General features: G+C 40.9%; 1 protein-coding gene across 3 annotated transcripts in view; it reads left to right on the top strand.

Annotated features, from left to right (window-relative positions):
- Positions 1 to 12,087, top strand: part of PIK3CG (phosphatidylinositol-4,5-bisphosphate 3-kinase catalytic subunit gamma) — a 32,924-nt gene extending 20,837 nt beyond the window's left edge. For all 3 annotated transcript variants that reach the window (XM_027539675.1, XM_027539674.1, XM_027539672.1), the window contains exon 11: positions 11,542 to 12,087. In XM_027539675.1, the coding sequence (XP_027395476.1) occupies positions 11,542 to 11,820 (279 nt within the window). In that variant the 3' untranslated portion in view covers positions 11,821 to 12,087. The remainder of the gene's footprint in view (positions 1 to 11,541) is intronic.
- The last annotated feature ends 1,150 nt before the right edge of the window (positions 12,088 to 13,237 follow it).

Raw genomic sequence — 13,237 nt, 5'->3', positions numbered from 1 at the left:
AAAAAAATGGTTTTCCCACTGGTGGTATATTTAAGGGTCATTTTGTTTGAAATGTCCCTAAACAATTATAGAACATACTCCAAAAAAATACATTGATATCACTGGAAAATGAAATTTGGCTTCCATTTACTTTATGTAAGAATGCAGGGTTTTTTCCTAAATTTTAATTTTGTTTTTTGGTCCCATCACGTAGCATATGAGATCCTAGTTCTCCAACCCAGGATGGAACCCACACCCCCTGCATTGGAAGTGTGGAGTCTTAACCAGTGGACCACCAGGGAAGTCCCCTAAATTTTAAAAGTAGTAAATGTTTCCTTAAAAAAAAACAAAAGCCAATAAAATATTAAAAATATCAGGATATAAAATGCTGCCCACTATCCCACCTTCCAAAAAAAACACTGCCAACATTTTAGTTGATGTTGTTGTTCAGTCACTCAGTCATGTCCGACCCTTTGCCACCCCATGGACTCCAGCATGCCAGGCTTCCCTGTCCATCACCATCTTCTGAAGCTTGCTCAAACTCAAGTCCATTGCGTTAGTGATGCCATCCAACTATCTCATCCTCTGTCATCACCTTCTCCTGCCTTCAATCTTTCCTAGCATCAGAGTTTTTTCCCAATGAGTCAGCTCTTCGCATCAGGTCGCCAAAGTATTGGAGCTTCAGCTTCAGCATCAGTCCTTCCAATGAATATTCAGGATTGATCTCCTTCAGGATTGACTGATTTGATCTCCTTGCAGTCCAAGGGACTCCCAAGAGTCTTCTCCAACACCACAGTTCAAAGGCATCAATTCTTTGGTGCTCAGCCTTCTTTATGATCCAACTCTCACATCCATACATGACCACTGGAAAAATCCTAGCTTTGACTAGACAGACCTTTGTTGGCAAAGTAATGTCTCTACTTTTTAATATGCTGTCTAGGTTAGCCATAGCTTTTCTTCCAAGGAGAAAGTGTCTTTTAATTTCATGGCTGCAGTCACCATCTGCAGTGATTTTGGAGCCCAGGAAAATACTCTCACTGTTTCCATTGGTTCCCCATCTATTTGTCATGAAGTGATGGGATCAGATGCCATGACCTTAGTTTTTTGAATGTTGAGTTTTACGCCAGCTTTTTCACTCTCCTCTTTCACTTTCATCAAGAGGCTCTTTAGTTCCTCTTCACTTTCTGCCATAAGAGTGGTGTCATCTGCATATCTGAGGTTATTGATATTTCTCCCAGCAATCTTTTTTCTAGCCTGTACTTCTAGCCTGGCATTTCAACTTTCTATTGTTTCCTTTATTCTATTAAGCATTTTGTCTTTTACCTAAACAAGCTCTTTCATCAATGGTATCATTGTAGCTTTAAATATTTCAAACTTTTTACTTCTCTTTTGTCATTTGGATTAGGAAAAGAATGAGGAGAGAACATTGTAATTGGAAAAATGCTGCATTTGAGTTTGAATCTGACTTCTAATCCCATTTCAACCGCTATCACCTTCAAGACCAAATGAATCAGAATTTGGTTAAAAACTGAACCTAAGAACCAGACACAGTGTTACTCCCTTTCCTTAAACTGTTTAGTGGCTTCTCATCTCATTTTGAATTAAATCTGAACATCTAAGCTTGCCCTGCCAGACACTGTTCCTCAGAGACCCTGCCCCCCTCCAGCCTTACCCTACGGCTCTCACCTGCCTTCTCTCACCGGGTCCAGAAGGCCTTCCTCTGCTTTTCCACCCAGTTCAGCTGCCCCATGCTCGGGCCTCCTCCCTAGAACATCCTTCACTGCCCTTCTAGATGAGGTCCCTGGTGTTATCCCAGCCACAGCCCCCTGCCTGTTGCCTTCGGAGGATCCATCACAACAGGACCACGTCTGACCTGCATCCTGCACGTGGTACCAGTTGGTAGAGGAGCAATTTCTGCCCCAGGAGGAGTTAGATGAGACTAGGGAACCCCTCAGGTTTCTTCCTTCCCCACAATTCATTGTATTTAGTGAGTTTATGAAGTGGTGACAGGCACAGATTCACAGGCTGCCATTGCCTGGATGTTAGTTAATAAGCCTTTACAATGTATTTTAAATACCATACATCCAGAGAGGAAGTAAGCCTAATTATGAAACCTAATGTTTTGGTAAATAATACAGACATGTAAATGTCATCTGATGCTTAATCACGGTTGTAGAGATTTCCTTACTGACATAAACATGACTACCCTCTACCCCCATCAGAGCAGTAGTCACGCCAATAGGACATGCAGTATAGACCTAGAGTGTACATTCAATATCGTTCGCAAGGAGAATGAAACTTGGCCTTGTGGAGGCAAGCATTTTGAAGATGTTCTTTGCACACAGTTGGCACTTAGCAAATGTGTGTCAGATGGAGCTGAAGAAGTCAAGGGAGTCAGATAACCTCTTCACATGCACAGTTCACATACGGGTGGTGATAAGCATACTTAAAAGGCACTCGCCCCTAGGTGTCACTCTTCAGAAGGGTTTGATAAGAGAGAGGTCTGGAGTCTATTCATGGTGTTGCTTTAATATATGAGGTCCTGCTGTGTTGCCACCACAGGCTGTTCCCAAGCCAGGGCACCCCCAGGCTCCTCAACCATCAGGCTCAGCCCTGCACCAAGTCGCTACACAGAGTCCCAGCTCCAATGCCTAGGAACTTTTATTCAAAATCCATTTCTGCTGTGGTCTCATTCTTATCTCAGATCACAAGCTATTATAGGAAAAGCTGAGGCTTTTCCTATTAACATGTTAGCCCTGCCTGTTTACTTGCCTCTAAAACCGGGACCATGCTCCCTCCTGCTGCTGCCTTGGTGGAGAGTCACGTGCTCTCCCTGACTCCAGCCACAGGGACCAGGGCACCACAGAGACCCCAGCATCCGACACTCCTCTGAGAACTGAGGCCACCTCACCATCACTCCCCCGTCCTAGGCTCCCAATCCCTTCCTTGTGCGGTGACCCCTGCATTTGTCTACACCTCTGATTGTCTATACCTGTTGCCTGCCAGACCGGGCTTTCTCAGCCTCCTGCTCCATCCTGTTGGAGTCAGCAGGCACTGTTTCTCCTGCTCCATGAGGATACACCCATTCAACACATAACTACCTTTCGGGACCTGTACGAGGTCCAGGCAAGGCTTGCACCTTTACAGTTTAACCCTCTTTGTATATGACTGGTCCCTGATTCACCTCATTTTATTATTATTATTATTTTTTTTGGCGTGGACCATTTGTTTAAAATCTTTACCGAATTTGTTACAATATTGTTTCAGTTTTATGGTTTGGCTTTTTGGCCACATGACATGTGGGATCTTAGCTTCCCGAACAGGGACTGAACCCACACCCCCTGCATTGGAAAGTGGAGTCCTAACCACTGGACCACCAGGGAAGTCTCCACCCTAATTTTAAAGCAGTGAGTCTTGCCCCACACTTAACTTGGCTTTGGCACAGAAAGTATTCATTCATCATGCACTGGCAGATTATTAGTGGTATGGCGGTCGCACTGCTGGGCCCAGCTGACATGAGCAGAGGATCGGCCCAGCGCACCCACAAAAGAGATGCTCACACAGCTCTCTGGTTTAGGGTTTTACCCATGGTTTGCAGAGGGAACAATGACTCCTGCCCTGGGGGGTAGCAGAGGGGTGTGGCAATGAAGGAAGTGTTTCATCCGAGGCCTTAAGATCTGTTTTCACGTGTATTTTGCCAAGCAGATGCAGGGAGGGCACAGCCAGGCAGAAAAAACATGAGAAAGGGCATGGAGTTATTATTTAGTATCAATATTTTATGAACAAAAAATATAGTTGTCTGGGGAACCTAGGTATATGTGGGAGAGTATAGCAGAATTTGAGTCAAGGAGGGAACTTTGTGTCCAATCTGAAGCAGTGAATTGGCTGGATTGGGGGGGGGGGTGGGGGGCGGGGTAGAGAGCCAAGCAAAGAAACCACTTGGAGCTCAATTGATTCATCACAAATTAATGTGATCAAGGCCTATTATAGCTCAACAGGGAGATGAGTTTATCTATTGAATTGCTCATACTATACTGAGTTGATAAAGGATCTGCATCCTCTCGGGATCTGTACCCTGGCCCACTAACGGCGTGGAGCTCAGCCTCCTCCACCCAGGTCTGAAGCCTGAAGTTTCACCCTTTCTTCACTCTCTCCATGGGAAGATGCCCTCAGAGAAGGATTTGCATCAGCCATGGGTAGGAGCTGGAATATGCTGGAGTGACTTCTCTGCCAGATACAGGCTTGCATGGGCTTGTAGAATTGCTGGAACTTAAGATAAGCTTTCCTGAATTGTATCACTTTTCTGGAAAAGATAGGAATACAAGACTGGAGAGATGGCCTTGGTTTGGATTTGTGCATTAATCCACCAGCATGCGATGTCACTCCATTCCTAAGATCAGACCCCTTTTCTTCTAAACATTTATCAAGAGTAACCTTCCAACTGGCATCTTCTCTGTGTTTAGTTTCTCTTAAAGAAATGTTTTGTCTACCATCAGAATATTATCGAGAACATTATTCACCATGTTACAAAGTGTACTCCTTATAAAGATCCTCTTGCAAAAGTTCTATCAGGTCTTGGTCTCCAGAAAAGCTGTGTTTCTCCTAAACAAATAGATTTTTCTTAATCTTCTGAACATTGGATGAAGTAACAGATTCACCTTTCCTTTTGACTGAAGATTTATTTGAAGGCTGCTCTTAGCAAGTCTGTAGGATTTGTGATATATAGTTTTAAATTAGTCTCTTTTCCAAACCCATTGTGGATCATTTCCCGTGTTATTCCCTTTGCTTTTACTACCCACTTCTAATTAATGTTATTGTGACTCTTATGTATCTAAATAATCCACCTTCAACCCTCTTTTGGAACAAAGCTAAAAGACAAATACACAGACGCACACACCCTTACATACTGTCTATTTAGAATATTTAAAGTAGAACAGTTTAATTGTAACCTTTAGATTTCTAATGAGTGCCTAGCCAAGTACTTGAGAAGAAGGCAATACAGCCCTTCCCCTGGTAGACAGAGCTAGTCTGGGAATCATTTCTAAGTCCTTACAACAATCCTAAGTCAAACTCTGCAAATGCACAGCAAAGAGTTGGACACACTCTTCTTTCGGATTTACCAGATTCCTACATTGTTAGATCTGCTAATTAGTGATCTTCTCTGTTTTGCCAAAATAACTTCTAAAGGCATTGCTGAGTCAAGTGATTGATTCTTATTTAAAGAAATGAAATCCTCTTCAAATGAAATATCATTTTCCCCTTATCTCCTTCCTCTAATAGATAGAGGCCACATTGGAAAACTAGGAGGGTGAGAACATTTCTTTCTCATTGACGAGTATTTGTGAGTGTTGTTTTTCCCTCTCCTCTCAGTGCTGAATTCTTTTTCTGGAGTTTCTGTTTTATGGCCCTGAGGTTACTTCCTCATTCTTGTGGCTGTGTGCAGTAGTATTTCACTTCCTCTTTGTTTCTAGTTGAGAATGGAGGCATTTGGTTTTAAGAAAAAGTAGGACTACTCCACATGACATTGGACCATTTAAGCAGCCATAGCTCACTGGTGTTAAAAAATTAATAGATTATGCATAGAAAGGACTTTGTTTTCGGTACAGTGAACTGATAAGTTGATGATGAATCAAATCAAAGTGTTGACCCTGAAATTGTTATGAATTCCTTTGTTCCTAAGACTTACAAGAAGGGTAGCTCTGTAAAGGAATCTTTCTTTTGGTTCCGGATATTGTCAGTTAAGGTATTTGAATCAACTCTGAAATAAAGAGCAGATGTACTATGTAGGGTCAATCTACTTATTCGTGAGTAGTGGTCCAGCCAATGACAGTAATAATGTTACACTGTTCCCCAGGCTCACACTTGTTAACAAGTGCCTTAAACCAAGTGCTCCAAATCAGGGCCTTCCCTTCCCCCTTCTCCTCCACTCAATAGTACACAGCCTCAACCGACAGCTGAGAAGGATAGGAGGAAGATGCCTGAGGTCAGTGCCCCACAGTCCTGGCACAAGGGGAAATTCTGTTGCTACAGCCAGCAATTTCTGTATTCTGTGCTTCCTCCTGAGTTCCCCCAAGCCACATCCTCACAGCTGCTCAAACCAGAGGCCTGTGCTGAGACAGCATGGTCAAGACGCTGGGACAGATCCTTCATCTGAGTCTAAAATCAAACCCTTGGGGTTTGAGTGTAAGGAGCGAGTGTCCATCAGAGCCCCTGCTAGCTAGAGAACCTCCGACAGATGTAGCTGGGTGCCATAGGCTTCCATCATCCTGCCCACCTCGGGGGCCAGGACCAAGACACCTCCTCCATCGACACTGGTGGGAGTGGGGCTTATCTCCCCAGCTCACCCCACCCCTAGGTCTCTGCTGTCAGAGGGATATTTTGGACAGGTCTAGATGGCAAGGTGAACTCCTTAGCATTGAAAAGTGTGTGCTCAGTCAGGCAAAACTCATCCTGTCAATAATAATAGCCAACCGCTTACAACAGCACTTGAATCTCACCACAACTGCATGGTGTGGGGTTATTGTTACTGTTATTCAGATTCTGAGATGAGGAAACTGAGGTCCAGAGAGGTTAAATAACCTCTCTGATGACAAACAGCTTGTCAGTAATAAAGCCAAGAGTTCAATCCAAGCAGTGAAGTGTGACTCTGTGTTTTTAGCCACTGCCCCACACACCTTTTCCTGGTGGCTCAGATGGTAAAGCGTCTGCCTACAGTGCGGGAGACCTGGGTTCGATCCCTGGGTCAGGAAGATCCTCTGGAGAAGGAAATGGCAACCCACTCCAGTACTCTGGCCTGGAAAATCCCATGGGCGGAGGAGCGTAGTAGGCTACAGTCCATAGGGTCGCAAAGAGTCGGACACGACTGAGTAACTTCACTTCACTTCACTTCCACACACCTTTAAGCAAAGGATAATTAAATCTGTACTACATCTCTACATCTGCACCACCCGTCAGAACTTAGATAGTGTGTCTTACCAATATGGGGTGTGTGGTCTTTCTTACAGAAGTGGCCCTTGCCTGTGAAAGTTAGAATTAACCAAATAAATTCAAGCCAGCAGAAAGTCCTTGTATAGAAGGACTCTGGAGAGCAGCAGAATGGTTTTTTCCCTTTATGTGTGTCTCTGTGGCTACAAAGATTAGTGGATAGGTACAGAGCCACTTAAATATTTTCTGAGCATCTATGGATTGGTGTTATAATAACCTGGTTCTAGATTTATTTTCCTCCTTGAAATTATTCTGATAAAAAGCTTGACCACACAGTGGGCTCAGACAGCAGGGGATTTGCCCAGAGCCCTCCGTGTACAGAAAGCTAGAAGATGATTAAAAATCAGAACGTCATCTATTTCAAAATCAGAAGGCATCCTCATTTCCGCCCTTGTGAAGAGTATGCAAGTTGGCACATTAACAAGACGGTTGCCTGGGGTGAAGCCTGCTTCTAGCCTGTATCATTACCGAGAGATGAGAGAGCTGTCAGTGGGTCCTAGGGATGAGCAAAAGACAATGATTTCCATCTGTAAGTGGAGTCATTAAGAATGCAAGAGTGCTAATGCACCAGGGCTGCTTCCAGGGCAGGGTGATGGCTGGGCCATGGCAGGAACAGCCCCACCAGTGCTGTGGGTCTATGGGTCTCCTGCTTTGTGGTGACTGAGCAGAGAGGAGACACAGAGTTGCTCTCACCTCCAGGTAGGGAAGGGAGAGAATTAACATTTATTGAACCCTTCCCATAGGCCAGCCTCTATGCTGGGCATTTGATACGTATTGTCTGACTTCAAAAATGCCAGAAGAGTCCATGGCATTTTGTATCTGGACAGGGTGATATATACACAATCTAGCCTCGACATTCAGAATGACAGAGGCCTGACCCCCACTATCCCTGCAGTTACACTGCCCCATTCAGGCGACACAGACAAGACCATCTCTAAAGGCAAAAGGAAAAATCACTACTGACATTTTGGCCTGTCAATTTACATTCTTTTTTCCTATGTAAATATTTTGTGTCCACTTACCAAAATGGGATTATACTATATGTGTTGCTGTGTACCTGCTTTTTAACTCATTTTTACATGTTTATTATATACCCTTCTACAGAGTCATTATAGTAGTTTCAGAGCATGAAGCCACAGAAACTTTCATAAACCCTTCTTATCAACCTCCAAGTGTAGGATATTTAGGTTGCTTTCAAGTTTCTACAATATTAAACAATGTTCTAATGAAAATCCTTATAGATAAATCACTGCAATATTAACCAAAAATTTTTAAGGTAAATTCCTAGCCTGGAAATTGTCAAGTAAAAAGATGCTGACATTTTTTAAGTCAAGTTTTTACTGAAACATAATTGAGAGAACAGAATTCAGTCTTTTTAGGGTGTACAATTCTATGAATTTTGACAAATGTATCAGTTATGTAACCATCACAATTAAGTTTTATAATATTTATAAGTATTTTAAAGCTTTTGATACGTGTTAGTAAGTTGTCTGCTAGTGAAAGGATAACCATTCCCATCTACCATCAGCTTATGAAAGAGAACATTGGATATTATCCTTAAAAATTAAAAAAAAGACTTTTCAGTTTGGTAGGTGAATGTTCCCACCTCATCTTAAGTTACATTTATTTGATGGACTAATGAAGTTGCATGTGTTTTCAGATGTTTACTATCTGGCTTTACATCTTGTAGTATGATATACTGTGGTCCTCCAGGGTGGCGCTAGTGATAAAGAACCCTCATGCAGGAGGCATAAGAGATGCGGTTCAATCCCTGGGTTGGGAAGGTCCCCTGGAGGAGGGCATGGCAACCCACTCCAGGATTCTTGCCTGCAGAATTCCATGAACAAAGGATCCTGGCGGGCTGCAGACCATGTTGTGAAGAGTCAGACATGACGGAAATAACAGCATACATGCATGGTCTACTGTAACCTTGGCCTACCTTTTTAGCCAACTCTTTGTCTCTTTCTTACTGCTTTGTAAGAGCTATGGGGGGTGGGGGAAGGCTAGGAATAAAGAAGTGATCTGTCATGTTGCAAATATGTTTTTTCTCATTTTTTGCTTCTTTTAATATTGTTTATAGCTGTTTTTCCTCAAAAATTAGAAGTTTCCATAATCTCTCCATCTTCCATTTCAATTCCATCTTGGAAATCATCTTCTTAAAGTCCTTCCTTTCTCATTTCCTGATTGTTTAAATTAATATTTTCCCTTCTTACATTTTTTTTCAAATTTTACTTTTTAATAAAATATTTTTTTATTTCACTGTGCTGGGTCTTAGTTGTGGCATGCAGGATCTTCAATCTTTTCTGCAGAATGTGGAATCTTGTGGCGTTTAAACTCCAGCTGCAGCATGTGGGACCTACTTCCCTGACCAGGGATCGAACCCAGGCCCCCCACATTAAGAGCATGGTGTTTTAGCCGCTGGACCACCAGAGAAGTCTCCCCTTCTTATATTTAAATGTTTAATTCTTTTGGAATTTGTTTTGATATATCATATGGAATAAACTATTTCTCCCCCACTCCAAATTATGAGTCAATTGTACCAGACCCATTGACCGAATAATAGATATTTCCCCCACTAATCTGAGAAGTAGCCTTTATTTCATGTTTACTATGTAATGTATAATATTTAAAGTTAGATATCTCTGAACTTTCCCTACTGTTCCACAAAATGTATTATCTTTTTTGGAACAGAATAGACACAGTTATAAATATCATAACCTTATAATGTGCTTTAATGGCAAGCACTGTTTTTTGTTACTATACTTTTTCAAAATGTTGTCTCAAGCCCTAATTATTCCAGATGAACTTGAAAACTTATCTGAGTTTAAATATCCAATAAGAATTTTTATTCAATTTCATTCTATTTATATATTAATCTGAGAACATTTATCTTTATAATAAGCACTTTTATCAGTGAGGAACATGCCTTGACACTTCACATGTTCAAGTTTTCTTTTACATGCTTCAGTGAATTTTTACAGCTTTAAAAAACGAGTTCTGCATGTTTTTTGTATAGGTATTTACCTCAGAAATCACGGGGGATTGTTACCGTTATTCACAGCATGTCTTTTCTCTTCACTTTCTAACTGGTAGCTCCTACTTATAGCATTTTATTATTAATTTCATAAAAAGTTAGTTTTTCAGACTTCCCTGGTGGCTCAGACGGTAAAGCATCTGCCCGCAATGCGGGAGACCCAGGTTCGATTCCTGGGTCGGGAAGATCCCCTGGAGAAGGAAATGGCAACCCACTCCAGTACTCTTGCCTGGAAAATCCAATGGATGAAGGAGCCTGATAGGCTACAGTCCATGGGGTAGCAAAGAGTTGGACACGACTGCATTCACAGCATGTCTTTTCTCTTCACTTTCTAACTGGTAGCTCCTACTTAAAACATTCTATTTATTAATTTCATAAAAAGTTAGTTTAATAAAAACTAGTTTCAATAGTATTTTAGTTCTTCCCTCCTTCAATGTTCTTAGAAGACAATTGTTATTTGTAAATACTAATGATTTTACCTTCAATTTTCTAATTTTATGCATTTCTTTTCCCCAAACTCATTATTCAAAATGATCTTGACTGGTAATTTCATGTAATTCTTCACATTATTACATGTTCATTATATATTAAGTTACATGTTAATTTTATAAAACTCAAAAGTGGATTTTATCCCAGTACCTTATGATGAACTACCTTGCAATTTTGTGATAAACTCCAGTTGGCTATGTTATTCTCTTAACACTTTACCCAGTAAGTATTTTATTTAAAATATTTAAACCCATAATTATTCCTTTCAGTTTTCCTTAACACACCATCTTTGTCAAATTATGGTATAAAGGTTGGGCTGTCCTCATGTTGTAAAACTGGGAACCTTGTAGCTTTTCTTCACATTGGAACAGTTTGACATGCACATGCCTGCTGCTTCAGAAGTGAGTTTAAACCACCTGTCACCTACTCTAAGACCTGGAGGAGGCAGCAGCCATGTCATTGTTGTAAACTCTCTGTCTCTCAGTATTCAGAGTTTATATTAAATTTCCAAATGTCATTCAACAATTTTGAGAGTCGGACAATGAGAAGTTAATTCATCTGTTTTCTTAAAATAGGACACATTGGAAAATGAAGAAAACTAGCTAGATCTCAAAAACCACATTTCCATCTCTTCTTTGGATTCCGTTAGCTCTTAGCAAACATTACTTATGCTTACATAAACTTAATTGATTCCAGTATGGTGTTCAAAAACTGACTCATTCCTCTTTAGAGACTACAGAAATGTCCACCCTCAATTCCCTAGGAAAGAAATCGAAGTAAAAAGATAGAATAAGAAATAAGATGAAACTTTCTGTGTCAGTTTTCTTTGAGCATACCCTAGGTGTTTGTAACCACTCTACAGTGCTTCAGAGACTGTAAAAGCGGTCTATGTTCTTGTCAAGTGTTTTTCATCTGAGGCAGGGGACTGCCTTGCTTGTGATGATTTTCTCACAGGGACAGGAGAAAGCCATGTAAATTCCAAAACAGTCTGCAGGTCCTTATCCTACTTTGTCACTGTAACAACAGTTAATAGCTTTTTCTTTTCCTTTATCCAGGATGTGTGCGTCAAGGCTTACCTAGCCCTTCGTCATCACACAAACCTACTGATCATTCTGTTCTCCATGATGTTGATGACAGGAATGCCCCAGTTAACCAGCAAAGAAGATATCGAATACATTCGGGATGCCCTAACAGTAGGGAAGAGCGAGGAGGATGCTAAAAAGTATTTTCTGGATCAGATTGAAGTTTGCAGGGACAAAGGATGGACTGTGCAGTTTAACTGGTTCCTACATCTTGTTCTCGGCATCAAACAAGGAGAGAAACATTCAGCCTAATACTTTGGGCTAGAATTAAAAAGCTTTAAGTAAGCACAACAGTCATTGAACTTGATTTAAAATGCCCTAGAACATTATGAAAGCTGCCGCTTAAGAAACATAGTTCTTTTCCTAGCTGAACTCTTCACTGGAGAAATATCGGCCTGATTGTTTGTTTAAGTGCTGTTCAGTTTTAGGTTTATTTGCAGGTTTGTTTGTTTCTCATTTGTCTCAGTGATGTTGGAGAACATTCTAAGTTTAAACAGCCTAATTACCCCCTCACTGTGACTGATGTTTTGACTATCATATTATTGGGTGCTTCCCGAAATTCTTCAGAATCATTGATAACATCTCTTCATCTGGGTTTCCTCTCAATTTTGGTTATCCTTGACTTTCTCAAATTCTTTATGGGGAAAAAAAAAAAAACCACATGCTCATTGTGACCTTTGTCTCATTCCTCTAATGCTTCTAAACATCCCCTCTGTGTCTGCAGATGTTACTAATGTGCCAAAAGCAAGGAAAGCGAGCTCCTCTTTTCAGGGTCTTTTGTCATCAGATTCTATTACCACTGAGACTCACAAACACCAAGTGGAAAATTGGAACCTCTGTGCCCTGGCCCTCATCTGCTGCTCTGGTTCCACGATTATGAATTGCAAAATTTGTCTCAACTCTGCCCACAGAGTAAACCTCTCAAGTACAATTATGATAGCCTGCTTCCTCACAGAAGCAGGAAATAACCAAAGGGACTCACCTGGGCCTTTATATTCCTCCCCCTGAGCCCTCCCCACCTTCCTCCCTGTCTCTCTTCTTTCTCACTTCCAACCTTCTCAAAGTTCTTTATGCAGAGTTGTGAAATTTTCAAGAATACATTTACCCTGAAACTCAACAATTAGTTGAAAAACAATTTCTCCTCTAGGGATACTAGAATTGTAGGTACTTGTAGAGATGTTTGTTGGGGTTTTTGAAAGGTACATTATTAAAGGAGAGAGTCTAGAAAATATGCATGAATTTCCAAATGCCTTAATTTTAAATTTTGGCCTGAGAAGTTTTTTCTTTCTTTTTTAATGGAAGAAGATATTTAATATCTAAAAAGATCTCCAGGTTAGGAAGAACACTACTTGCCCTATGCATCTCACAACTTAAAGGAACTTTATACTCTGACACAGTCTTCAAATTTCCTAAAAATAGTTAAAATGTCTTCTTTAAAAACTATTCTCATCTCTTAAACATTTTACTATTTATTGGAAGTGTTAACAGAGAAAGATGATTATTTATAAAATATTTTAGAATTATCTATAGTTATTACTTGACATAGAAATAACTGTTAATGGCGTCTGTGCTTAAGTAATTATGCATGCTAAGTCACTTCAGTCATGTCCAACTCTTTGTGACCCCATGGACTGTATAGCCCACCAGGCTCCTCTGTCCATTGGATTCT

Source organism: Bos indicus x Bos taurus, chromosome 4 (assembly GCF_003369695.1).
Source record: "Bos indicus x Bos taurus breed Angus x Brahman F1 hybrid chromosome 4, Bos_hybrid_MaternalHap_v2.0, whole genome shotgun sequence".
In the NCBI taxonomy this organism is placed as follows: domain Eukaryota; kingdom Metazoa; phylum Chordata; class Mammalia; order Artiodactyla; family Bovidae; genus Bos; species Bos indicus x Bos taurus.
This window is presented reverse-complemented; position numbering and strand designations above follow the sequence as displayed.